Source organism: Phyllostomus discolor, chromosome 11, assembly GCF_004126475.2.
Source record: "Phyllostomus discolor isolate MPI-MPIP mPhyDis1 chromosome 11, mPhyDis1.pri.v3, whole genome shotgun sequence".
NCBI classification, from domain to species: Eukaryota; Metazoa; Chordata; class Mammalia; order Chiroptera; family Phyllostomidae; genus Phyllostomus; species Phyllostomus discolor.
In genome coordinates this window covers 68029568-68057394 of record NC_040913.2, presented here as the reverse complement: position 1 = coordinate 68057394, position 27827 = coordinate 68029568, and the positions used below count along the sequence as shown (strand labels likewise).

The window sequence follows — 27827 nt, the reverse complement described above, 5'->3', positions numbered from 1 at the left end:
CTAGCTTGATACCAGTGTACTCCCAACAACTAAAAAAAACCCTTAACATCTATAGTTAAGTTTTTCTTTGTTTGGAAAGTGTGCTACAATCGTGTACATACAGTCCAATCCTTTATTTCAGAAAGCCGAGTTACTAGCCTGTGTCTTCCTCGCCTAGTGATGGAGCTCGGTGCTTCTCACAAAAGCACATTCTCTTCTTTACAGTTCAGATGCCTGTGTCAGAATAGGGTATTTTTAGAAAGTGAAATGTATTTCTTGTTTTCATCAGAATTTTAAAGTGTACATGCCTTTTTATTTTTTATTTTTGGTTAAGTGTGAAAGGCAGATTCTTTTTAAAATCATTCTGCCTTTTGGCATAATATAATGTGATATAATAAAAACCCCATGACAAGTGAGCACATTCCCAATAAGTTTATTCGCTTTGTTTTTCAGTAATACCTGATCACAATATTGCAATGATTTTTAAGTTCGTGTTCCGTTCCTACACTCACCCTCTACGTTTATTTTTTAAAAAACAGGTTTATTGAGGTATAATTTACTTACTATAAAATTCACCCATGTAAGTGTACAGTTTCAAGGTTTTTGGTCAGTTTACAGAGCTGCATAACAGTCACCACAGTCCATCACCCATTACTGCCACTCCACAAAGATTCGTTGTCCTCATGAATCAGCATAGCTGTGAACAGCTCCAGGGAGGTCTGTTAGCCACTTAACATGAGAAGTTCACCTGTCTGAGCCTTGGGCTTTCATTGAGATCTCGACATTTACCTTTTTAGAGTGATTGTAAGATTAAGAAACTAACTTATGATGATGATCATGGTCACCTTTAGAGGTTCGGGATGGAGTTTGGTGTCTGATTCATACCCCCACGCCCATCTTTAATATTCTGGCTAGAGGAGTACTGAATCAAATAAAGTCAAATATTTGCTCTGTAACCAGAGTGCAAGGTGCCCTAGGAAAGTTAGACTGGAGAATGCGATGGGGATCTGAGTGGCTGCCAGTGTGCTGAGCTCAGCCCACCTGACTTGAATATGGACTAAGAATTAAAGAAGCAGAGAGAAGCCTGACCCACTGGGTTTGCCACAGTGAGGCAGAAGGGAGAGAGCAGTCTTCCTGATGCTGCGGTGGAAGAGAGGGGAGGTGGGGGTGGAGAAGTTTATGTGAGGCTCACAATTCAGTAGCACATACTCAATAAAGCCTGAGAGCAAATCACAGAACTGTAGAATGGTTCCCTTCCCCCACCTTATTACCACATTACTAAAGGCCTACTTATGGAAATTCCTTCTGCTCAGTACATTGTCTCTGACTATCAAGAGAAAATTAGAAGGATACTAAAAGGTAATAAACATGGTTTGGAGAGAGACAGAGCAAGCATCAGAACCAGAGTCACATATAGCAGGGATTTGGAATTATCAGATCAGAAATTTAAAACAACTATGATTAATATGCCAAGGACACTAATGAATACAGTAGACAGCATGAAAGAACAGATGGGCAATGTAAGCAGGCAAATGGAAATTCTAAGAAAGAATAAAAAAATACTGGAGATCAAAAACACTATAACAGAAGTGAAGGATGCTTTTGATGGGCTCATTAGTAGACCGGACACATCTGAGACGAGAATCTTTAAGCTTAAGAATGTGTCAACAGACACATGAAAAGATGCTGAACTTCACTAATCATCAGAGAAATGCAAATTAAAATCACAATGAGTTATCACTTTATACCTGTCAGAATGACTATCATCAGTAAATCAACAAACAAGTATTGGCAAGGATGTGGAGAAAAGAGAACTCTCGTACACTGTTGGTAGGAATGCAGATTGGTGCAGCCACTGTGGAAAATAGTATGGTGAGTCATCAAAAAATTAAAAATAGAACTGGGTAAACATCCAGAGAAACTCAAAACACTAATTTGAAAGGATACTAAATGCACTCCTGTGTTCATTGGAGCATTATTTACAGTAACCAAGATATAGAAGCAATGCAGGTACCCATCAGTAGACAAGTGGATAAAAAAGCTGTGATATCTATATATAGTGGAGTATTACTCGGCCACAAAAAAGAGTGAAATCTTACCACTTGCGACAGCATGGATGGACCATGAGGGGATTATACTAAATGAAATAGCTTAGAGAAAGACAAATACCATATGATTCCACTTATATGTGGAATCTAAACAAAATAAATGAATAAATCAAATTGAAACACACTCATAAATACAGAGAACAGACTGGTGGTTGCCAGAGGGGAGGGCACTTGGGGAACGGGGTGAGAAAGGTGAAGAGATTAAGAAATACAAATTGGTAGTTACAAAATATTCATGGGGATGTAAAGTACAGCATAGGCGATATAGTCAATGATATTATAATAAGTATAAAAATTAAAGAATATGTCAATAGAAACTTCAAAAATAGAAAAACAAAAAGAAAAATGTTGGGTGTGAGGATTTGGAGTGAAATACTGGAGAACTGTGGGACCGCTACAAAAGGTGTGACATACATATAATGAGAATATCAGGAAGTGAGAAAGGAAAAATTTGAAGCAACAATGACTGAGAATTTCCCCAAGTTAATGTTAGACATCACACCACAGGTCCATGAAACTCACAGAAGTCACCAAGCAGGATAAAAACTATAAGTGTAAAACAAAAACAAAAAAGAAAGAAAGAAAGAAGAAAATTACACCTAAGTAGATGATATACAAACTGCAAAAAAATCAAAGAAAAGAAAAAATTTTTGAAAAAAGCCAGAGGAGAAAAACACCTTACCTGTAGAGTAACAAAGATAAGAATTACATTCAACTTTTCAGAAATCTTGCAAGAAGAGAGTGTAGTGAAATATTTAAAGTATTGAGAGAGGAAAAAAAAAAAACTCAACAAACTCACCAACCTAAAATTATATACCCTACAAAACTATTTTTCAAAAGTAAAAAGTTTACCAAAATGGTGACACAGGTCATTTTAGACTTTGTTCCACCTCGCAAGAAGAACTAACAACAGTTCATGGCCAGGACATCACTGGGGGAACCCTAGAACTTCAGAGTGAGGCTGAAGGACCCCCACCCCCGCCCCACCCCATTTCACAGAGGCCAAGACAGACTCCATTAGAAGAGCAAGAGGAATGGCTGTCAGCTGTATTGCCCCTCCCCCAGGCCAGTGCAGCACCACCCTGAGAGGTCTCCCCTAAGCCTACAGTTCCACCAGTGAGAAGAGAGCTCAAGGTTATGTCCAGGCCCCCAGCATTGTATGTTGCTTCGTGGGAGCCCCTGCTCTGGTTTTGCCCCATGCGAATCTCAGTGAGACAGAGAAGGCAGGGAGGGATTTTTAATAACCAACATTTGGCAGTCTGAGTTCTTAACTGCAGAGTCCAAATAGTGGTCCCAACCAGTGGCTTTGCTCATCTGTGGAACCACGGTGACGTTTCAGAAGTCTGCCTAGGGGTATTGGCAGAGTACAGGTCTGCCTAATTTGGTTTCCTAAATAAGCAGTTCTGCTGGCCCTGGACCCTGGTCTGCCCACATCCAGGCAGAAAAGCTGAGTCATAGCCCCACTTACTGCTGAATAAGGTCTTCAGCCCACCCAACCAGGGAACCTTACCAGACAGCACACAGGAAGCTGCAGAACTCATCCTACAGCCTGATTATCATGGCACTTGAACAGGGAGCACAGCCCATGGCTTTTCCTGCCTGCCGAGCAAAACAGCTGGCCATGCCTGACCGGGATATTCGGTGCACCCTACTACCTGACGCGGGGCCCCAAACAATGAGCCATGTAGGCCCTGGTCTCATCCTGCTGCCTCCCCAGGGCAGGGAAGCTAATTTCATAGCCCCATCTCCTACTGTGTGTATAGTACCAGTCCCTCAGAACATATCCCTGTCATTAAGCAGAACATGGCTGTAATCTGATTTAAAGATGGGCAAAGGACCTGAGCTGACCATTTTCCTAAGATATATGAAAGGCCAACAGGTACATGAAGAGCTGATCAACATCACTAATCATTAGGGAAATGTAAATCAATACTGTAATGAGATACTACCTTATACCCATTAGGATGGCTACCAGCGAAGCACCAGAAAGTAAGTGTTAGCAGGCATGTGGAGTAAAGGTTATTCCTGTGCACTGTCAGTGGGTATGTGAAATGGCACAGCCACTATGGAAAACAATGTTGTGGTTCCTCAAAAAATTTTCAAAAGAATTAGCGTGTGTTCTAGCAATTCCAGTTCTAGTTGTCTCCCCAAAAGAACTGAAAGCAAGGACTCAAAAAGATCTGTATACCTATGTTCATAGCAGCATCAGTCACAGTAGCCAAAAGGTGGAAGCAACCCAAGTGTTCCTTAACCGATGAATGGATGAACCTTTCAGACACTGTGCTAAGTGAAATGAGTCAGTCCTAGATAATGTAGGATTCTATTTATATGAGGTACTGAGAGAAGTCAGATTCACAGAAACAGAGTGGGATAGTTATTGCCAGTGGTTGAGGGAGGAGGGAATAAGGAGTCGTTATTTAGTGGGTACAGAATTTTGGTTTGGGATGACGAAAAATCCTGGAGATGGTTGGTAGTGCTGGTTTCACAACAAAGTGAATGTACTTATTGCCACAGAACTGTGCTATTTAAAAATGGTTAAAATGATAAGTTTTAAATATTTTACTACAGTAAAACAAAGGAAATGCACACAAAAATGTGAATGCTTGGAAGTGCCCTCTTCACTTTTTTTTTTGCTTGCTGAACTTGAACTTCTCTTTATTTCCCAACTCCTATATCACATTCTTAGTGAGGATTTTGCACATTGAGGAATATTTCAGCTCGGATCTGTACAGTGTTTCTTTTTAACTGTTATTTCCCACCCTGACACCCCTCACACACAAAAGCCTCACCCCCCAATTTATTTTACAGTATTTGAATGCCGCATAGCAGGCCCTTCAAGATAACTTAATTTTCGCATGTGTTGCTAGTCGATACCACACTTTAATGACACTTGCCAAGTGGTGCATTTCATAGTCTGCTCGGTGGCTGGGTCACTGTAACAGTATTCAACTACTGTAAATTTTAGGAAGCAGTTGTTTTTCATTTTTGTGGAAATTCAGTGAAATATAAGACTCCAGTGGATTTGTGTGATTCCTTATCTAATTTTTTTATTTAAAAATAAAAGCACCTGTCATTAGTAAGGCAGAACATGGAAAATTTGTGGTTTATAGTTGCCCTTTAGAAAGAACAGAGAAGTAGAAAAGTTACCCAGGGCCGGCACCTTTGTCGTTCTGGAAGTCCACTGCATCATGATGTAGCGGGCTTGGACTGCCCAGTGAATGATGTGCTTGCTCACCGAGAGAACAGGTTGGGGTGGGGAGTGCTTGGGGCAATTTTGTAGGTTGTAAGGTGTCGAGACGTCTGGAATTTCGGTAGACTGCACTCCACTAGGAATCTTTTGAAATGTACAAAATGTTCATCTATGGCTCATTCTTCTCACAATCAAGACAGAGAGCCCTTTGGGTCTTCTCTGTGTTACTTTAATAAAATCTTTTGTATTGTCACTCAGAAAATGCCTCACTGGGTCAGGGTGCATGAGAAAGCCCTAGTTAAGGGACCGTCTTCTACAGAAATGAGTTAAGTTGATTTACAGAATCACTTTTATGAGTATATTGTGTTAATTTATATCTGCTTTTACATACGATGGAAACAGCCTTCCTTATGGTGAGGCACTTGCATTTATGATATCTATAAAAACAAAGCCCCCCACAATGATGCCAGCAACAATAATGTGACTTCAGGTATTTCGTGATTGGTTCCTATTCTCTGCCACTTCCTGTCTCAAACAGAGCCAGGCAGAAGTTCTGGGAACTGAGAAGATGGAATAGGAAGGGCAGGAATAAAAGAGAAGGGAGTGCAAGGTGGTGCTGGGAAGTGCTAGCAGCAGAGGAAAAAGACCTTACAGTATTATCTCTGGTGTCACTTCCGTCCTGGAAGTCCCAGTCATCACACACCCATGTGTATTTAAGCCCAGAAGACAGCCATCACCAGATGGTGCCAAACCGCATCTCTGGCCACGACAGACTCTTACTCTCAGAGTCTGACAAGGTCATTTCATTAACCTTCACAACATCAAGAATACTTGTTTTGCAGGATTGAATATTTTCACTTACTGTCACAGAGCTTTACTGAGCTGTATGTTGAACATTTCTCCAATTACTGCCCCACTGTTGTACCAGGCCTTTAGTATTCCAACCTCATGGGACGTGCAAGCCTTGCTAACGACAGCCCTGTTTAAGGGAAATGTAATCCATGCCACATATGTAATTTAAAAATTTTAGTAGGCACGTTATAAAAGCAAAAAGTAACAGGGAAAGTTTTATAGTTTGACCCAGTGTATTCAGCATATTATTGTTTCAATGTGTAATCATATAAAAATTATTGAAATATTTTCCATCTTTTGAAATCTGCTCTATATTTTTTCACTTAATGCACATCTGAATTTGGACTGTATACATTTTAAGTTCTTGGTAACCTTATGTGACCCGCCTACTTGATATAACTCCCAATGGCCAAAGCTGGAAAATTTTGAGCAAAAAATTAAATAATAATACTGTTTGATTATAACCCGAATAAAAATTTAAAATCCATTGCCCATACTTAACAGCAAAGTTGCAATTAGTAAGGTAGGAGAAATGAGGGGAATAAAATCACCATTACATCACCGCAGCAATAATTGTCACAGGCAGGAGTCACTGATAAATGCTAAAATTAGCAGTCAAATGTTTAAAGAAAAAGGGTATTTTCATAGCCATAAAAATATCTCCTGAAAATCATTTTCAAAGAAAAATAATAACTTCATAGTATAGAAACTTGCTAGAGACCACTTTACTGAGTGATCAAGGTCAGTATGCCTGGCAGTAAAAATCTGAGGCACTCAGAAGGTACATCGGCTGTGGCATCCTTCCTAAAATTATACCACCTTAACCTAGATATGAGAAGACATCAAACAGACCTGAAATGGGGATAGTCTACGAAATAACTGACCAGTCCTCTTCAGTGTCAGGGCCATGAAGGACAAGAAGAAAGAAACTGAGGGACTGTCACTGACCGGAGCAGACATGAGAACTAGAGGCACTGGGAGATCATGGGTAGGATCCTGGGACAGAAAAAATATTAGCAAGAAAACTTGTAAAATCTGAATAAACTCAAGTTTAATTCGCTATTTTGTAGTGTTAATTTCTTTGTTCTGAATTTTTACTGTAGTTATATAAGCTGATACCATTGTGGAAACTGGGTGATGGGCATATATACGGCAACCTGTGTACTATCTTTGGAAATCTAAAATTATCTCAAAAGTAAAATATAGGTGTCTCAGAGTCCACTGGCATTTTCATATACCTCACAAAAACCTACCAAATACCAGTAGAGAAAAAAAGGCAGTTTTTCTCAATCACCAAATAAACACTTTAGATAATTGTTAATTTTTTGGTTTGTTTTAAATATATTTTATTGGTGGTTATTTTGGCAAAGTTTTAACAAAAAGATTCAATGGTCAAAGTTTAATAAACAATGAAACCAGAGGTTAATTCAGAAAATTAAAACAGGAACTAAGACAAATGCTCTTATTTTGTATTGTGCTTTGTTTTCCAGGAGTGTATCAGCACTTATTAACCTCCTTCCCCACTCCCATTTTCTCCTTATACTGCATGCACATTACAACCTCAAGCATGACTGTTACGGTGCCCCACACTTTCAGGGTGGTTTGGAAAATAGCCGTTAAATGCCAAATCACTGTGCCAGACACACCATCCTAACCCATTGGTTGCTTTACCTGTGGTTTTGATATTTGAGGTTAACTTGGCTATTTGGTAGATATAGTTCAATGCTATTCATTGAACTTAACCTGCAATTATTTGTTGTATTCTGTATGTTTGGCATTATGCTAGACCATACAGATACCAGAAATCAACAATAAAAATCATGATCTCCGCCGAAGACCATCCTCTCATTTGAAAGAAGGTGAACATGAAGGCACTGTTGTGGGTGGGAAGAGCAGAGGCTTTAGAGATTTGACAATCTTATCTTCACTGTTTCTTCCTTTAACTACTAGATCTCAACTTTAGTACTTATTTCAACTCTGAGTCTATTGCCTTACCTCAATGTAGGCCACTACTAGTGTCGTCTTACAAGATGTCATGATCATTGATACTTGGTTCATAGGAGGCATTTAGTAAATGATAGCTGCTGTTACATGGTTTCTATTAAGGCTGCTAAGCCATTGGAAAACGCCACAGTTCATTATACTAAAAAATTTTGTTTGTTGAGTATTGTGGTAGATGCTCAATCTTTGTGTTTTCTCCCATTAGAGATGATGAAGAGAAAAAAAAATCTCCATCAGAAGGCACTGATGAGAAGGCTAATGGAACACATCCGAAGACCATCAGCCGCATTGGGAGTACCACCAACCCATTCCTGGACATTCCTCATGACCCAAATGCCGCCGTGTACAAAAGTGGGTTCTTGGCTCGGAAAATTCACGCAGATATGGATGGAAAGAAGAGTAAGTATCATTTGTTGTCATTTATCTCATCTTTAGGCTCAATTTAAAGTGAATTTTTATGAAGTAAAGTCAAAGATGAGGGAAAATTATGTTGATCTAGAAAAGTATTATTAAAGTTTGATAAAACATCTGACCCTAAGTCAGAAATCCACTGTGGCACCTGATCTTCTCAAAGTAGAATTACAGAGCTTCAGAAATGGAAGTCTTCTGGCAGATTATTTACTTCCAACTTTTTATTCACTTTCTCTTGGTTTCCACAAATACTTCTGAGTACCTACTATGTGTTAGGCATCAGAGAATATGGTAGTGAAGAGAATGGATGAGGTCCCTGTCTTCGTACCATTTACATTTCTGGTAGGTAAGGGAAAACTTGAACTTATAACACAGACTAATCATTGGCATAAAACCCAAGAGACAAAGCAGGGCTCCAAAGAATTGAGAGTTCCAAGCGTATGTGGAAGAATTGGCCTTGTGGAAGATGGGCAGGTGTGGCATAGGTGAATGTGGCATAATTGGAAATGGAAGGAGTTCCATGAGACGGTTCTGCGAAGCGTGAGATATGGGTATCTACTGCAGATCCAGTGTTTGAGAGGGGTGCACTTTGCAGAGTGAAACGGCAGTTAGGTGTTGTCAAACAGGCGAGGCTGAGCTGGTGTGCATGCCACAACCGGTGGGCTCAGCCTCTAGGGCCTCCCGGCCCACCCACAGACAGCAGTGTGCGGTGCCCAGACGGACGTGCCGCCATTCGCTTCCACGTGTGACTGGGCACTGATCTTCGTGTGCCGGCATACTCTGTGAGGCTGCTGTCAGGGAAGCATTGAAGCAGAGTGGCTTTGACACTGACTTAAGATGCTGAGAAAGCTGCTTAATATTTCCATATTCTTTAGGACTACCCCACCATGTTCCCAGTACGTCTCCACGCTAGCCTGCTAAACTACTTAATTTCTTCTAAGAGCCTGGTGTCAGGACTCTTGTAGTTGCAGGTGACAGTAGGTCCAACTAGCTTAGAAAAAAGGGCAAGGACACACCTGAAGGTGAAAGATTGTCACTAGGACACTTGAACCATTTCTGTCTCGCATTGTTTTGCACGTAAGCTTTATTCTTTGGAACAGAACTCTCTTACATGGCCGGATACATGATTACGGGCAGCACTACAGAGCACGTGTTCAGTTTTGTCACCAGAAGGATTCTTTTTCATCCCAAACTTCCAGTTTTGTCTGGTTCTGGGGCAGGACTCTGTTTTGTATGGCTGAGGGAATGGGATACTTGATTGACAGCACCCACGTGGTTGTAATAGCAACAGGGAAATTGTCTCCAGGAGTAAGATACAGTTCTCAGAGAAAACCAGTTCTTGGTAGACAAAGCAGCAGACATTCATTTCTTTGTTCCCAGCCTGCACACACAGCCTTTCTCCATGTGTTGAGTTCAAGCAGTGCTTTTACCCAGCGCAGTACAACCTCTCATTTATAACCGCAAACCCAAACATACTGCCCTCCGTCCCACATGCCGTGTCTGGCTGTGGCTCCCATATACAGGGCCGCAGTTTGCCGGTTGGTGTCCGTCCTCCTCAGGTGGGGATGTAGCTTCACTTCATGGGCTAAATGGAAAATGCAGAAATAACTGACAGACTTCATGTGAAGTGCTAGAGGCAAAAAGGGAAAACAGAATAATGATGGTTTAAAATACCAATTCAAGAAAAGGCAAAAAAGGAAGCAAAACAGCTCTTACCGATCCAGGCACTGTTGCTGCATCCCGCAGGACCAGGAGAGCATCAGTGAGCAGCACCATTTCAGTGACTCACTTCCCTGGTAGTCAGTTGACACACTTGTTTAAGTTATTTCAGTGTGTCCCCGGATTCAGCCTGTTTCTGAAGTTTTTCTTAGTCCGTGTTTTCCTGGGCCACCGCTGAGGGTTCCTGGAGAGAACTCCCCAGCTGGAAGCTCTGTTCCCTTAGCAGTGCGTGGTGTGTGGGTGTGAAACCTGGGAGTTTCTCAGCAGTTGAGCCGTCAGAGACCTCTTGTACCAGATCAGAGGTTTCCTGCCGCTAACTTTAGCTCACTCCTTTGAGAACTTCTGGTTGATTAGGGCAGTTTTAAGTGTCACGGGGCTTTTGTCTTTTTAGCAATTGTAAGAGTTTTACCTGCTTCTGTCTGTTTCTGTCTCAGAACACAGACGTGAATGGAAAATAGGTGGATCTAGTCATTGGGGGCTAATCGGGCCCCTGTTTCTAGGCTTTGTTCTGTCAGTTGCTTTGTCACTGGGGTGGGGGTGGGGCGTCTCCCCCTCTGCCTTTGAGAGAAAGGTCTTGGAAGCAGTCTCAAAGTTTTAGTGGCTTTTAATTCTTCAGGCTCTTCCTGTGTATTCTCATTCCAACTTTCCATATTTTTAATGTATAATCTTTATTATGTTTTTTCTATTACCATTTAGTCCCTTTATACCCGTCTTCCCCCAGCACTCACCACCCTGTTTTCCGTGCCCATGAGTCCTTATTCCTTTTTGCTCAATCCCTCCACCCCCTAGACTCCCCCAACTAGCTGTCATCTGTTCTCCATTAACTTTAGTGTGGATGGATAATTTAATTTTTCCAGTACAGAAAGTGAATAATTTCTAGTGATAATTTACATACACTGAAACTTACCAAGTGTATAGTTTGAATTTTGAGAAATAGATACAGTTGTGTACCCCCATCACAATCAAGATACGTAACATTTTCTTCACCTGGAAAAGTTTTATTGTACTTTTGCAGTTCGTTTTTGTCTCCCTTTCCTCCCAGCCCATGGCATTCAGTTATCTGTCCACTTGCACTATAGTTTACCTTTTCTAGAATTTTAGTAAATGGAATTGAGACTTTGACTTGGCAGTGTTCTTTGCAGATTCGTCCGTTTTCTCGTGTGCCCTCTGAATTCATAGATTGTCTCTTTTATTGCTGAGTGACGTGTTCATTCCACAGTTTGGACTCCCCACACTTTACCATTTGAGTGCTTCCCATGTTTGGCCCTTATAAATAAATCTGCTTTAGACATTCACACAGAAGTCTTTGCATGTATGTATGTTTTTAGAAGTTACCTAGGAGTAAGGGAATGAGATTGCTGGCGTGTATGTTAAGTATATGTTTAACTTTATAAGAAACCTCCAAACTCTTTTCTCAAGTGTCTGCACCATTTTGCATTCCTGTCCAATATGTATGTTTTGTCCTCTCAATGAAACGATCCCTTTGCCATGAGATGATCCTTTTCATTCCTTATTTCAAAGTCCACTTCATCTGATGTTAATATAATGACTCTAGCTTTCTTTTTGGTTTATGCATGATATACAGAAATTTCTTCTAACTTCTCAATTTTTATCTATGAAGTCTTTAGAATTTTTCGTATTATAACAATGGGTCTTGGTTTTTATTCAGCTGACAATCTGTCTTTCAGTTGCCAAGTGTTTAGACTGTTCATGTTTGTGGTCATTACTGATGTTGTTGACTTCAAATCTACCATCTTGTTATTTGTTTTTTACTTATTTCATCTTTCAGTTTTCCCTCTTGCCTTGTTCAGGATTGTGTGTGTGTGTTTCTATTTTCACCATTGGCGTATTAGCTGTGCCCCTTTTGTTTTATAATTTCAGCGATTGCTGTAGTGTTTACAGTAAAACCTTTCATTTCTCACAGTCTCTCTTCAAATTTTAGTACTTCACGTGTAGTTTGAAATCCTTATAACATGTTGCTTACCTTTCTCTTTCCCTAGTATGTATACTATTGTCATACATTTTAATTGTGTATATGTTATAAAACTCATAGTATATTGTTACTGTTTTTGCTTGAAACAGAAGTGTTTTTTACTTTTATACATACTGACCATTCCTGGTGTACTGGATTTCTTTTTGCAGTTTCAAATTTCTATTTAGTATCATTTTTAAATTTTGGGGGGGGGTTGTCTTGCTTGAACAATTTCCTCTAATATGTCTTACAGTAAACTCCTGCTGGTAAGAATTGTTCTCATGTTTTATTGATTTTTAAACAATTTATATTACATCTTAATTTTAGAAATTTATGTTCAATTCTTTAGCAGTGCTTCCTTTTTCTCTCAGTAATTTTAAAACATTGTTCCACTGTTTCCTGCCCTGCATGGTTTCAGACGGAAAGTCTGATACCATTCTTTGTTCCTCTGTACCTAGTGTGCTTCCCCCTCTCTGGCTCCTTTCAAGAGTTTTCTCTTTATCTTTGATTTTCATAATTTGATTTATTATGAGATACCTTAATGTGTTTTTAATGTTTTCCTTACCTGCTATTTCTTGTCCTTGTATTCATCAGTTTATGTTTTTCACCAGGTTTGGGGATTTTTCAGCCATTGTTTCTGTAGCACTCCTTCCTCTCTCTGGGACTCTGGTTCCCTCTGACAGACCACTCAATGTTACACTGAGATTCACTGAAGCATTGTTCAGTTTTTTTCTAACTCTTCTTTGTATTTTCAGTACTTTATTATAATACATTTTTATTCCTGTGTCTTCAAGCCTACTGTAATGTTTTTCATTTCATATATGGTATATTTTATCTTTGAAATTGAATTGTGAATCTCTTATATTCTCCACTTCTCCCCTTATCAAGTTTGTATTTTTCTTAATGTCCTTCATCTTATTTATGGTATTTATAATAGCTGTTTTAAGGTCCTTCTCTTAGAATTCCTTTCCCTCTTTCATTTCTGGGATGTTACATTGATTTTTCTACTAGCTATAGGTCATACCTTCCTTTTATTTTTTTGCATTCCTAGTACTATTTGAATGTCAGGTACTGTGACATTTTGGGGGGCTGGATTTGGTTATATTTCTCTAAAGAACGTTGGATTTTATTCTGTGCAGATAAGTAACTTGTAGATTAACTGAATCCTTTAGAGGCTTGCCTTACCTTTTGCTACATGGTAGATTCAGAGCAGCCTTTATTCTGGCATTATTTAGCTCCATTACTAAAGTATTATTACTCTTAATTAGACTCCATCCAGTCCCTGGTATTACGAAGTCCTTCTACCCTGTCTGATAAGAACACAAACTATTGCTAGCTCTGTGTGAGCCCTTGAAATTTTTCATTCCACTGCTTTTTGGTAGGTCACCCCCATGCACTCAATAGCTTGCTTTTAGGTGAACTCAGGTCAATGCTGCAGCCAAGACTTGGGGATTCCTCTGCAAGTCCCCAGAGCTGTCTTTTTGTGTATATGTCTCCTCTCTTTTATTCTTTTCTACAAATTCTAGCCACTTCAGCCCCACCAAACTCCCCCTTGAGCTCTTGAACTCAGCATGACTTACAGGCTCTGTTTAGGTACGCTCCTTCACTGCTGGGCCCCAGGCATTTCCTCCAGACTGTAATCTGGGGGATTGTTTGTTCCTTTCTCTTTGAAATCATAGTCCAAAGTTGCCTGTTGTACAAGGTCTGTAAACATTCGTTTTATATACTGTCCTGTTTCCAGTTATAATAGGAGGGCAGTTCCTGTAGCAGTTAATCTTTTATGGACATAAATAAAACTAAACTGGTTACTGATCCCTTTTGTTAAGAAATTTCTTTCTTGTTGCCTCAGACCTCAAGAGACCTAATATTTACTAAGCTATGAAAGTGATAAGGAAATGAGAAGGTATGTGGGGACTAAATGGTAATTTTAAAAAAGGAAAGAAAAAAATTAAAGAACAGAAACTGATAAGGAAATCTAAGTCTTTGAGTACAAACTCTTTAGATATGTATTTGGAGAACTAGAAAGGGATACATTTTCTTCCCAGCTCACCTTCCCTCTGGTCCCCCACCACGGTTTTTTGGACTTTCAGTCACGTATGGTTGAACTGGTTTCTCTCAGTGTTGCTCTGCTGCAGCTTCCTGGAAGTCCACCGGCATGCCTGAACTGCTTCTGAAGGCATCTGCTTCCTCTTTTGAAAGGTAGTCACTACAAGCAAATTTGAAATATGCTTTATAATATTCATGTTTAATGTGTTCTGAAATATAGCACTTTTTATTTGCAATGCATTAAAAGTGGAGCTTTCATGGAACATGTACTTCATATAATTTTTGAGAAGTCTGTATAATGATACCTTTTGGCGTATTAGTGCTGCTGAGCCTGTAGACATTTACTTGGATTCATCATGTTCAGTGTCGGTAGAGCTACATTGGCACTTGTCTATATAGGTAAACATGACCAGGTTCTCTGATGACAGATATGACTAAAAGGGCTTAATAAGGGAAGATTTTGGTCCAAGCTCTATGGAGAAATTAAAAACCTGATGGATGTATCTCTCTAAATGATCAGTTGTCTGACTTAAGATTTGGTATCTTTCACTTTTTTAATTAGCTCTAAACTCAGTTTGTTAGATGGCATCTATAACTGCTCGTATTAGCATTTTAAAAACCTTGGAGGTTTTCTTTACTTCATTTTATTTACTTATTCATTTAGCATTTTGAAGATATGCCCAGCTAAGAATTTCTGCCTCCAGGAGACAAGTCATGATTAAAAGCAAACGTTGTATTTCTCATAAAAGTATGTTTACTGAACCCATTAAATCTGACACCAAGGGAGAGCTTTGAACAGTCAGATTTAGAAAACAAAATGTGTGTTCTGGATTTATTCAAGTAGAAGGAAAAACAAAATTCAATATAAGCTCTTAGTTGTATCAGTCTGATGTAAGATACTTGGGGAAATCAAAGTGACAGGAAACAAGATACTTAGAACACTAATGTTCTAACTGAGGATAGTAATATTCACAATTAAGTGATTACCCAATCAGTAGAGCTTTATTCTAACACTCCATGCACTAACTCATTTCATCATCACCCTGTGAAACAGGTATCATCATCATCATCATCATCATCCCCAGTTTAGTCAGGAGGAGATTAGTATTAAATGTCTTATCCAAGGCTGTAGTGTAGAATAGCAGGACTTCAGGTGAAACTAAAGTCTGATTATAACAAACTAACTGTAGCATATTGTTAAAACCAGTGTCCATGAGAAAAGAAATGCTTAGAAGATGCTTAATTCAGCATTTTTTGTGTGGTCAGGCCAGCCCATCACTCTGTAGCATGTATTTAGATGACTGTAGGTCTCAAATTAGGGCTGGTGGGCGTGAATGGTTCTTTTGCTTGGCCACCACAGTGCATATTATAAACTGAATTGCACAAACCTAGTTAGGCATGTTCCCACTGGCCACGGCTTGCACAGCTCCCTGGAGCACCACACCAGGTCTCCTCGCACAATCACTACTGCTATCCTGGCTCCTGAGTCTTTTGAAATTGTGACTGGCTTCCCCCATTTAGACTGACAGAGCACACAGGATGGGGACAGGCAAATGGACAAGACCATACATAATGCTGCACTTTTATTTTAGTGGTACCTCTAAATGAGCTGCTTGTCTGGTTTTTGTTACCACGGTTATGAGCTGAGGTGCAAGTAATGAATGCTTTTTTTCCTATGTGATTAAGCACTCCTCAAGTACCTAAGACTGCAAAGACTCTCTCTTCTGTGGAGCTTACGTTTAGTTACTCTATACAGAGAGTAATCACCATCGAGAATTACCACAGTCAGTACATACACTGTTTGCTAAGGTACCACATAAACTGGTCAAAACGGAGCAGAAAAAGGGCCGTTGGGACCATGCTGATATTCTCCCTGCTAACAAGACATCAGTAGGACAACGGCACAGGAAAGGCTAGAAACAGCGGTGTTCAGTGTTTATGATAACTTGATATAAGACATAGGCAGTAATCCAGATAATTAGGGACAACAGAAATGCTTCAGTAACTGGTGCTGAGGCTGTGTGTGGTGTACAGTAGGTGGAGTATTTGGGGGGCAGGGTGGGAGGTGTGGTCCCCACATCAGTCCAACCAGAAGAATCGGTTTCATGTATTCATAGATTAGATGTAAACATTTAAGAGACAAAATCTAAAGTACTTTAGAAGAAAATGTGAAATAATGTCTTGGTTACCTTTGGATAGAAAAGGATTTCTCAAGATTTAGAAAAACAAAATCAGTAAAAGAATATATTAATACATATGATTGTATTAAAAGTAAGGCCTTCTTTATATTAAAATCCTCTTTAAAAAGTTAAAAGTCAATCCAAATATTGGGAGAAGATACTTGTAGCATATTACTAATAAAGGATTAATATCCACAATATTAAAAATCTTAAATGTATTAGAAAAGACAATCCCATAGAAAAATGGGCAGTAAATTGCAGAGACCATTCACAGAAAACGAAATTGAGATGATCAATAAACATATGAAGAGTCACTCAATCTTACCAATAATCAAGGATAATCAATTGAAACATACAATGAGACATACCACATACGTCACATTAGCCAGAACTGGAAAGAATGATAACACCAAGTGTTGGCAAGGACTTAGAGCAGTCGTCACTCTTCTGCCCTGTGAGCAAGTCTGTCATGTCCCCGCTTTGGAAGGCAGTGGCAATAATCAGCAAAGTTGAAAATACTACGTTCATGCCTCAGTTAATCCAATCTTAGGTGGATATCTACAGAAATGCTTACAGTTTTACAAGAGGGGGAATGTTCACAGCAACTCAAAATAAAACAACCTAAATGGCCCTTAATAAGAAATAAGAGGGATTTTATACATCATTTAATATAAAACTATGTAACAATGAAAAGCAAGGAACCTAGAGTTCCATGAATCACATGAATCTCACAAACCTAACATTGAATGAAAAACATCAACTTGCAGAAGAATGTGCACATATGACAACATTCTAAAGCACGCAGAACTGTTTTTAGTAGGAATACACTCACATAAAGAAATCTTTAACTGCGGAATAGTGGTCACCTCTAGCAGGGGGAGGACGTGCAATCAGCGATGAGTGCCCAGCCATTCAGCTACGCAGGGTGGGCAGAAGTGGCTTTACAGCTGTGAGTATGCAAAACAGAGTTCGTTCTTGTGTTATTATTTATTAACTATTACAGTATTTCCCACATGAACAACTATAAACCTACTTTTGCCCTACCTGTACTGATAATTTCTTTACCTAGGTGATCATATGTGTATGTTTACTTTATTGCTCTTGATTAACCTTCCGATTTCTCCACATTTCTTAATAAATTTTCAGAAACTTAATAGAATGCCTGGTTGCATAGGAAATTTTGAAATAATTGAGGAATCTTTCTTGAAATCTGTGTAAGAGTAATAACAGAAAACCTGAAAAACACAAATTAGTAATTATTAACACAACAGTGTAATATTTTAAAACTTCACCACAATAACAGAATTTTGGTGGTTTTCATTTAGAAATGTGGAAGATTTAAGTACAGGAAGGTAAAACTGGAGCGAGAAATGGAGGAAAGCGGGGAGGGAGTGCGGGTGTGCTGCCCTCACAGGGAGACGGTGGAGAGGGGACCACCAGACCAAGGAAACAAAGGCGCACCAGTGTATTAAGAAGATGGAATGGAGAGCTTAAGTTTGCTAACTCCATGTTTCGCTGCAGAACACCACTAGAAAACTTCACAATCCATTAATAATACAACACCTTGTTGAGTGATTTGATGGAAATTAACTACCCACAGGAACAGCTCAAACGTTAGTGTTTTCTTTCGGAAAATGGAAATGGGGGAGTTGAGAAAATGGAGTGCAACAAAGGGTTAATTGCATGGACAGATCACTTTAATAATTTTGAAATATTTTAATCACATTGCATTTCCAGTGTAGTTTCTTCAGTGAGTTTACCCACCTGAGACTTGTTTCTAATTTGAAGTATTGAAATGTTCGTTGCTTTCTAAGGATGTGAGGAACATGTTTGGTTCATATTTTCAGTCTGATTTTAAGTACTGTGGGTATAGCTTGTGCAGCAGCATCTGGAGGAGGTTAGGGAGGCTCACTCACTTTAGAGGGTTTACATACTTGCCTGTCGGTAAAAGTTTTACACATTTGGTCCCGCATGTCAAATTTGAGAGAGTACATGTTGCTGTGAGTCACAGGTACTGAAAATAGCATTTCTAACAGTAGTGCAGGCAAATTCTTTGCTATTGTGCAACACTGGGAACAGTGACATTATAATTAAGAATAATAAAAGTGGAATAGGTTTTCCCCCCAAAGACAGTTGTCTCCTCCTGTTAGAGAAGGATTCTTTGAATGGAGGCAAAGCAATTATTTTCGAGCAGGCCAGGTCCGCCTCCTTCCCACCTTGGTTCTGTGACGGCGGGGCTCCAGTGAGGCAACTGGCACCGCTGCCACGAGGTCACAGACCAGCACCGGAAGGCAGCCCAGTGCACTCGCGAGCAGCGCTTTGCCCCTTGACAGGCCAGTGTTGGTGGCATTTTATCTGTTTCCAATGGGGAGCGCGTCTTCACAATTCTACAGTTAGACTAAAAAAATAAGTTTTAGGTTTTTAAGTTCCATTTGATGGCCCATGTCTATAAAACCCACCCTTTCCTTCTGTGGAGTGGAGTTGGTTACAAGGGGCCGCCCACCATCCCTGCCAGAAGCACTGCTTGACAAGGGCCTAGGCCGGGGGAGTAGTGGCACAGTCTTTTAGCACACACTCGCACATGCGCGAGCACACACACACACATACACAAATCTGTGTTCAGAGTCTTCAACACACTTCTTTCTGAAAAGGAAATACAGTTTTCACTGTATTTGATTATTTTCTTTGGACTGTTGACTCATTTTGTTTGCATTTTCGGTTTAGTTAACATGTAGGAGAAAGAAGAAGATAATCTTGATGCCTCTGTATGATTATGCAATGCAGTGTTTCAAATCCTTCTGTAATCTGATGAAAATTTGAAATTAAAAATACAATATTGGTCTACTAAAGGAAATAATGATAGTGATAGAAATTTATGTACAAAAAAATTACCACTGGATTGTTTCAGCTTAAGAATTTGAACTTCAAAATGAAATAGGTCGTTGATTCATTTTTTAATTCAATCTGTGGTGTATTTTCCCCATTACCATTTAGTCCCCTTATCCCCCCCGTCATCACACCCTGTTGTCCATGAGTCCTTTTTCCTTTTTGCTCCATCCCTCCACCACTCCCCTCCCCCACTAGCTGTCATCCTGCGCTCTATCTGTGATATTAAAAAAGAAAGAAAGAAAGAAAAAAAAACAACTTTTGAGCCCCAGATGTGTGCCAGGGGAATAAAGGGGCAGACAGGCTATACCTGAGCAGGCATCATGCAACTTAGAGCTGAATTATGAAAGGAAGTCCATGAAATCTTTGGACACAAAGATCCAGGACGAGATGACTCCAGCCAGGGAACAGGTAATCAAAAGCCCTAAGGTGAGAAGGATCAAATGAGGCTGATGCTCATTTGAGCCTTCATTTGATCTTCATTTGATTATTGAGGTGTTTAGCACAGCCATGCAAAACATGCACAAAAAAACCTAATTGTTATTTTAGCTACAGAATGTCCTCATCTCATGGTAATCATCACCTTGGAAACAGCTTAATGGCTCATACAAGATTCACCGAGTAAAATATGGTAGAGCAATACAGGATCACTGTTTGCAGTCATTTTAAAAATGACATATGAGATATATACACATCTATATGTGGAAGTGTTGAACAGAAACCAGCATAATATCCCAACTGTGTGGCAGCTGTGTGCGTAGTAACATGATGAGGAGGTCACGTACCAAAATGTTAATCATGCTTGTCTTTTGTGATTAGACTGGTGATTTTATATTGTTTTCTGTGTTTGTTCTGCTATTTTTCCTTATGTTTTAATTTTTTTTGCTGTTGATGCTGGACAAATGTAATTTATCAGGCAAAATTAATATTTTAAGTTAAACACTTGTTATTTATAAAATATAGAAAATATTTTCAGAATAATGACAAACGCAAAAAGACATAACAAATGTCTACAATAGCATGAGGAACAATTAAAAAATAAGAATGACTTAGGGCAAGATGGGTGGGTGCTTCCCCTGTTTTAAAAATTTGCTGAATGATGGTCCTGGGACTGTTCTGACCATAAAGAACCCATTGGGGATGGGGGTGACGGGTATAGTCCACAGACGGGGTTTCCTGTTGTCCCAGCAGCACTTAGGAGTTTGTATAGAAGCTTCGGTTGCCATGCAGTGGGCCCCAGAGCACTGAAGTGGAAGAGCAGCAGTAAACATGAGGCAGCAGCCCTTCAGAGGCAGCTCCCACAGCTGTTTCTGACACCTGTGCCTGAGTGAGAACCATGTCTCAGAGGGAGGGGCTGGGAGTCTCTCTGAAGCTCCTACGTTTGGGAGAAGCAGTCAGACTGCTGTCACATCATCAGGAGAGCAGGCTTTTGTCTGGTGGCCCCCCATCCTCACCCCTAGGAATGAATACTTCTCTTGACGTATTTTTCAGGTCCCCATGGGCCTTGGGCTGTTTCTGTCACTACAGTGGCTTCCTCGAATTGCTATTTGCAGAAATGCAGCTCAGCAGGGCCCTGGCCTCTTCTGGGCTTGGTCACAAGGGGCTGATGAAGCTGAGGGAGCCCGGCTTGGTGTCGCTTGGTAAACCTACTTGTCTGATTCAGCAGCTACCTGCACTTCTCAGACAGATGTAATAACTTAGCCGTACATTTCACTTTAGCACGTTGCTCTAAGTTTTTATAATGAGCTCTATAAATTACTCAAGAAATTATGAAAAAACCTTAGTACGCTTGATTTTCTTGGCATTTACTTTCATACCTTTCAGATAAAATAGTTACTGAACTTCAGTAACATTTTGCCATGTCCAACTTTTTTTTAATTGTTGTTCAAGTACAGTTTTCTGTCTTTTACTCCCATCCCAGCCCACCCCCCAATGCTCCCCACCTCCGTCCCACATTTTGCCATATCCAACTTTTTAAGAAGGCTGTTAAAAACAGCTCCCTCTTTTAGTTTATTAGAACTATGAGAGCACTGACTATAGTCCATAATACTGTATTGCATATTTGAAAGTTGCTAAAAGAGTAGACCTTAAATGAAAAAAATGCAACCATGCATTTTTGCAACAACAGATGTTAACTAGACTTATGGGAATTATTTCACAATATATACAAGTATCCAGTCATTTTGTACACCTGAAACCAACATAATGTTAGATGTCAATTATACCTCAATTTTAAAAAGTTAGGAGGTCATGTTTGTTTCCCAGAATTTTGAATTCCCTTACCACAGAAGCTTACTCTTTACCAATCCTTGAAAACCTCTGGTAATTTGTCATGCTGGATTTGTTCCTTATGAGCCTGAGTTTCCACTGATGATCTTTTTTTCATACCCAGCATCTTGTTGACATAATCTGCACCAGTTTTATCCTACTTTCTCGTCTCTTTGAGCAACCTGAATTTCCTAATGTGTTTCACGAACTAAGTGATAAAGAAAAGATTTTTTTAAAATCTCTTTAGTTTTTATTGTCACATAATCTACATGCCTATTCAGAATATCTGATTTTTTCATGTTTTAATCTGCTCTCTGGACACAGCCACAAACCAAACAAAGTCCATCCTTGGAGGTTCCATTTTAGCGTAGAGGGAGGTCAGTAATACATTTATATGTAATATTTCAGGCAGGTATGAATGATCCAGAGGAAAAATGAAGCCAGGCGAGGAGATGGTGAAGGCAGTATGCGGGCGCTGTGTTATGTAGAGCCACCCAGGACACCTCAGGATGAGGGCACATTTGGGTGGGAGGCCTAGTTGAAATGAAGGGGCAAGTCGTGATGATATTTGGGGAGGAACGTTCTGGCTGAGGTACACAGTTCATTTGTCAAAATTCTAAACAAATTTATATGATGCTAGTATTAGTATTATGTAACTTCAGTTTTTCCTGAAAAGATAATTACATGTACAGAGTCATTTTTATGTTCCTTTCTGCCTGCACTCTTTTCCCTGAACCCTTAGCTTATGATGACCAGTTTTGTTACGTTCCTGTGCCTCTGCGTCTAGTCATGGCCTCAGCGACGCCATCTCCTAACCGAGTGGGGAAAGATGCTCATTTGTTAGTTAAGTCTGTGCATTTTGTAGCATATTACTCAGGAATGGATAGTTCTCTGCCAGCTTTTGTCTCTTCTCCCATCCTTCCCTTTTATTGTTTACATTCACGTTTGACCTCTCCAAAGCCAAGACAGGGCCCAGGACAAAATAGAAACAATAAATATATTAATAAGTGGGTTGCATCTACCCTCCCTTAAATTAAGGCTGAAAGATGTACCTCCTTTCTGTTAAAAATTGATCAATAATGTCAGGAGGTTTTTCTTCTCAAAATACTGACTTTAACAAAGAAAAATCCTGAATTCATGAATGAAATTTTTAAAGGGTTTTGTGTTTTACCATGAAAATTGGATGCATTTTCTTTTAGGAGACAGCATCCTTAACTTTAAAAAAAATATGTTTCTGAAGGATTCATACATATTAACTCATCTAACTTTCAGAATAACCCTGTGCAGTAGGTACTGTTTTATTTCTATTTTACAGAGAAAAGAGGTGAAGCATGGAGAGGCCATGTGCCTTGCCCAGGGTCACTCAGTAAAACCAGAATTTCAAACCAGGTGCTCTCTGTTAAAAAATACCATGTTGGCTTCTGTCCAGAGGTCACCTCGTTAAAGGATAGTGGTAAATAGCAGTGTTATGAGACTTCCATAACTGGGATTCACATTTTGATTCAATGTCTCAGTTCAAATACCTGGCAGAGATGCTGGAGGTCAAGGGAACATCTTTTTTTCTTTCAAAGTCCTGCTGAAAACTAAAACCTCATTTAAAATTTTCTCTGTCTTCCAAATTTTACTCAATAATGGAATTAATGACTTCCTCTCTTTACGCCCATTGTGATTTTTCGTAGGTCAGTGCCACACTATCATTTGGTGTATACAGCTTATCACATAGTAAGTTATTAGAGTGTTAATGTGCCTGCTTCAACAGGCGAACTCTAGGGATAGGGACTGTGTCCTTATAACCTTTATGTAGCAAACACTGTAACAATACTGTAAAGTAATTGACAACTTATAGTGTATTTTATAGATTTATCACCAGAGGTGTTAGGTTACTCATCCAAAATCAGAGAAATAGTGGACATCAGGGTGTGAATAAAGTTCAGGTCTCCTGGCTCCCAGTCCAGGATACTTTTTGAGATTCTAGTCTAGAAAGATTGATTTAGGGTAAGAGTCTTAACTTCTTTTTTTTTTCTTTTTAAAAGATTTTATTTTTATTTATTTTTAGAGAGGGAAGGGCGGGAGATAAAGAGAAGCATCAATGTGCGGTTGCTGGGGGTCATGGCCTGCAACCCAGGCATGTACCCTGACTAGGAATCAAACCTGAGACACTTTGGTTCGCAGCCCGTGCTCAATCCACTGAGCTATACCAGCCAGGGCTGAGTCTTAACTTCTTAAAGGACTAGAACTATATCTAGAGGGAGCATTACCTCTCGGGGGACATCTTGGGGAGGATGTTTTGCAGTTCTCTTGTTTCACGTTCTGTTCTCTATTGATAATATAAATGTATTCCTTTCACATAAAAGAAGGAAATCTTTTTCTGGGAAAAACAGTGTGTATAGGTTGTACTTCTGGTTCCTTTAAGACTGCCCCAGTTTTTCGTTTTATAAAGTAGAGTCGACTACATGTAATAGCTCCTAATCTTAAAGCTAGAGAATGCAAGGATTAACTGATTTTTCAAAAATGTGTAAATTGTCTTAAATGTTTCAAAGATATTATTTATTAAGATACGATGGTACTAGTGCTAGTTTATCCCCACCACTCTGTTATAAAGCTGGGGACAGTCCACACTGCCGGCTGCTTCCGGTGGGGCTGCCCTCTCCCGTGATGATAACCTCTGTTAGGCTCAGCTTGGACTCATCGCTTCAAGCAGAATCTGAAAGTGTCTGAGATACTCTGTTAATTAAGATTCAGTAGTGCTTCGTGGTGGTGTCTGAGCATATTTTGTGAAAGAAAGTTGGGGATAAATATGCAGGGATTACCCTTAACTTCGCTTGATGATTTGTAGGGCTGCCGTCCAGGAACTTACCTAACTCCTTCGCAGCCCAGCCCCAGACAGCAGGCTGCCCCTGCCAGAGCTGTACCTTCAGCTGCCTCGCTGACGTAGAACTGCAGAGCTTGCCTCCTGCGAGAGTGCATACCTCCTCACCCTGTGAGATAGAGACTTCAAGAATTTTGCCCAAATTCAGGTTACTGTCACTAGGGAAATATAGCAACTTTAGAAATGTCTTTTTCAGGTCATTGCTGGCAGGTCTTATTTGGTCCACAGTTACCAACATTTAAAAAAATAAAATATTGTTCTGGCTGGTGTGGCTCAGTGGACTGAGTGTTAGCCTGAGAACCAAAAGGTCGCCAGTTTGATTCCCAGTCTAGGGTACAGGCCTGGGTTACAGGCCAGGTCAGGTCTCCAGTAAGGGGGCGTGTGAGAGGCAACCACACATTAATGTTTCTCTCTTTCTCCCCCCCTTCCTTTCTGTCTAAAAATAAATAAGTAAAATCTTTAAACAATAAAATATTTTCCATAAGCATCCTCTCTTTTTAACCTCTCCTGAAAAATCAGAATGGTTTGGTTTTATTTTCCAGTGTGGTCATTCAGTGAGACTTTACATAGACAGAGCTGTGTGCTCTCCACTCTCCAGGACTGGCTGATAATGTATTGCAGTTTCCCTTCGGTGTTCAGCATTATCATCCTGGCTCCTATAGGCATTGATTCTGTAACCCTTGATGTGTTGTGTTCGATACTCTTCCTATAAGACCATTCAGCACGTGCAGGGTGAAATAACTGCCTAAATTTTCTGCATCAGATACCATTTAACATTTAGTTCATCGTGCTCGTGTTTGTGATTCCGCACTCACCACGCAGCCTGGGGGTTCCCAGGGAGAGTCACCTGTGGGCTGTGAGTGTGCGGGACCTGGGCTGTCGGAGGTCGGAGTCTCAGTGCTTCTATGCCCTGACCTGAGGCCCTATCGGTGTCTGAGTTTGCTTCCCATGAACATGGGGTTAACGAGTACAGCTGGCCATAAAGCTGTTGGGAGTGTTAAAATGAAGTAATGCATATAAAAATAAAAATGAATAAAAACGGTGCCTTCTACGAATCTAACATGTGCCCAGTTGTACTAGTGTAGAAGAGCTTTTGCTGAGCACACACATCCCATCCCCGTTTCCAGGTACAATAAGGTGTTGGATTTATTTTGGAATGCTATCCTTGGTATTGCCTTATATTTTAAATGTCTTTGTCCATTAACATATGAAGAAATTGAAGGTGTTTTGCGTGGAACTACCACATCCTCACCTTTCCTTGTTTTCTAGGCTCTCAGAGCCTGCATTGTCAGGCTGCAGCCATGCATGACTCAAGCATTCTTTCTCATTCGCATGGGTACAGTTTGGCTTCCGCCCTTCTGTACTCTTTGGGGGTCGGGGAAATGGTATTGTTGCTCAGGGAAGGGTGTTTTTCAAGCCAACAGACAGGAAAGGTTAGTGTATTAAAGAAAAAATAAGCAACGCACATACTGTGTCTTTCTGTGCATATTAAGTCATTCTGATATTAAACTCGAAGAAAAGGGGAAAGTAGATGATCAGGAACCCAGAGTGAAGGTCAAAAACAGGATGAGATCTTCATGTAGGAAGAAATTCTCTTCCCTTTGAATAAAATAAAAATTGGAACAGTAAGATCTTAAACACAATCTGTTCTTAGCTCAGTTCAGCAGAAATGAAAGTTGGAGAGTACAGCATGCTAATAGGAACTCTTGCCTGAAGTTTATACCTTTTGGTGGATTTAAAAAAAACATTATTTCTGGCAGATATCAATTATTGCTCTTTATTTAATATTTTATTACTCAGGGATATTTTATACAAAAGAAGAATGATAGTTGTTTTTTTTTCCCAGTTATTCATTTAACTGTTTTACAAAGATCCATGATAATAATGGAAGCCAAAATATTATCCATTCTACTTTATTTCCAAAAAGACTTCTTCAAATGTATAATAAAAATGAGATGAGAAAATTAATAAGAACTGCTGTGTAATATTGAAGACTTAATGATATGTCCAATATCAGTCATCTTTGGAATAAATCCCAATTTCTCTTTTGCAGAAATGTATATTCTGAATGTGTGTGTGAGACGTAGAATAGCAATCACAGGAGCCTGCTCACCTTTTTTTGTTTGTTTGTTTCTTATTTTTACCTGGAATGGGTACTGGTTCATTTGTACAGACGGTTTGCCAGGGTATCCCTTCAATCCTAATTGGGCAGTGTTTTTTCTGATAGGTCAGGTTCCATGCTGAATCAGCTCTTAAATAATTTGAAATTTTTCCCCGCTTCTTTCCCTGCATCACGAAGGGGAGCATTCCCCCTGTACCCTCCTTGAGTTCTTATGGCTGGGCTAATTAGAAAAGTGACGAAAGACCAGATACATGGAGGAAAAAAATCAATTTAATACATGCACACAGGAGATTATAAATGATGTCCTCAGAAACGATGAAACAGCGAGCCTTTTAAGCAAACAAACAATAAATTTTTGAAGAAATAACAGGACAAGATGCTTAGTTTGGGTGCCCATTAGTGAGGAATCTAAACCAAGGTTGGGCTGGAGTGGTGTATTAATAAAGGAGTGACGAGCAGTGTTCATGTAAGCTTCTCGGCCCCGGGTTCCATAGCTCCAGTGATAAGAGCGTCTGTCTAAACCCCGAGGGAGCAAGGAGGGCACCCTTCCCAGGGAAGGTTTATCCCCTGCATTCAAGGAGACAAGGAGGGGTCGACATGCCCTTTTGCACTGGCTGCTTATCCAATAACTCTAAATCAAAGTAATCACTGTGCCACTGTGGGATACTTGGGGCCAGCTGCCCTTTGACCCACAACGTCAAAGTGGTCAGTGCTTTGGGGAACCGAATGTTGCAGGTTAGGAGGGGCCCTGGGTTCTGCATCTGTAAAATGGAGTTCATACCAGTGGGCCCGTAGAGTTGAGGGCATTAGTTAATATGCACCAAGTTTTGGGGCAGCGCTTACAACAGTATGCGCTCAGTCAGTGTTAGTGCGGCTACTACTTCTGCTGTCGTTGTCATTGCTCTCAGCGCTATTACTCTGCAGAAATGCTGGGCTGGTAGCATCTGAGAGGCTGGCATGGGGATGGTGCCTCTGTTCTGAAATGTAGCTGTGAGCAGGGATACCTTTGGAGGTCCCAGAGTTCAGTGAGATGAGAGAACACACCTGGCCTACGTTCCTCTCCGGTCTCATTTTCTCCTTTCCCTGCACCCCACCTCCACCTCAGTCCAGCACCGGGCCTGACCATTGCAAAGGATTGTCCCCTGGAAAGTTTGTCCTTCTTAATGCACCCTTAGAACACATTTCCTCGCTGAATCGCCCCACACAGTGGCTCCGAAACCCTTA

At 40.1% G+C, this 27827-nt stretch overlaps 1 protein-coding gene and 1 long non-coding RNA gene across 3 annotated transcripts in view; one reads left to right on the top strand and one right to left on the bottom strand.

Moving 5' to 3' along the window:
- Window positions 1-27827, top strand: part of PSD3 (pleckstrin and Sec7 domain containing 3) — a 536273-nt gene that overhangs the window by 446793 nt on the left and 61653 nt on the right. For both annotated transcript variants that reach the window (XM_036011513.1, XM_028526436.2), the window contains one exon: window positions 8336-8529. In XM_036011513.1, the coding sequence (XP_035867406.1) occupies window positions 8336-8529 (194 nt within the window). The remainder of the gene's footprint in view (window positions 1-8335; window positions 8530-27827) is intronic.
- On the bottom strand, window positions 21909-24779 carry LOC118497411. The gene is made up of 2 exons (XR_004899936.1): window positions 23832-24779; window positions 21909-23623 (listed from the first exon to the last, which is right to left on the bottom strand). It is a non-coding gene; the product is annotated as an uncharacterized LOC118497411 (long non-coding RNA).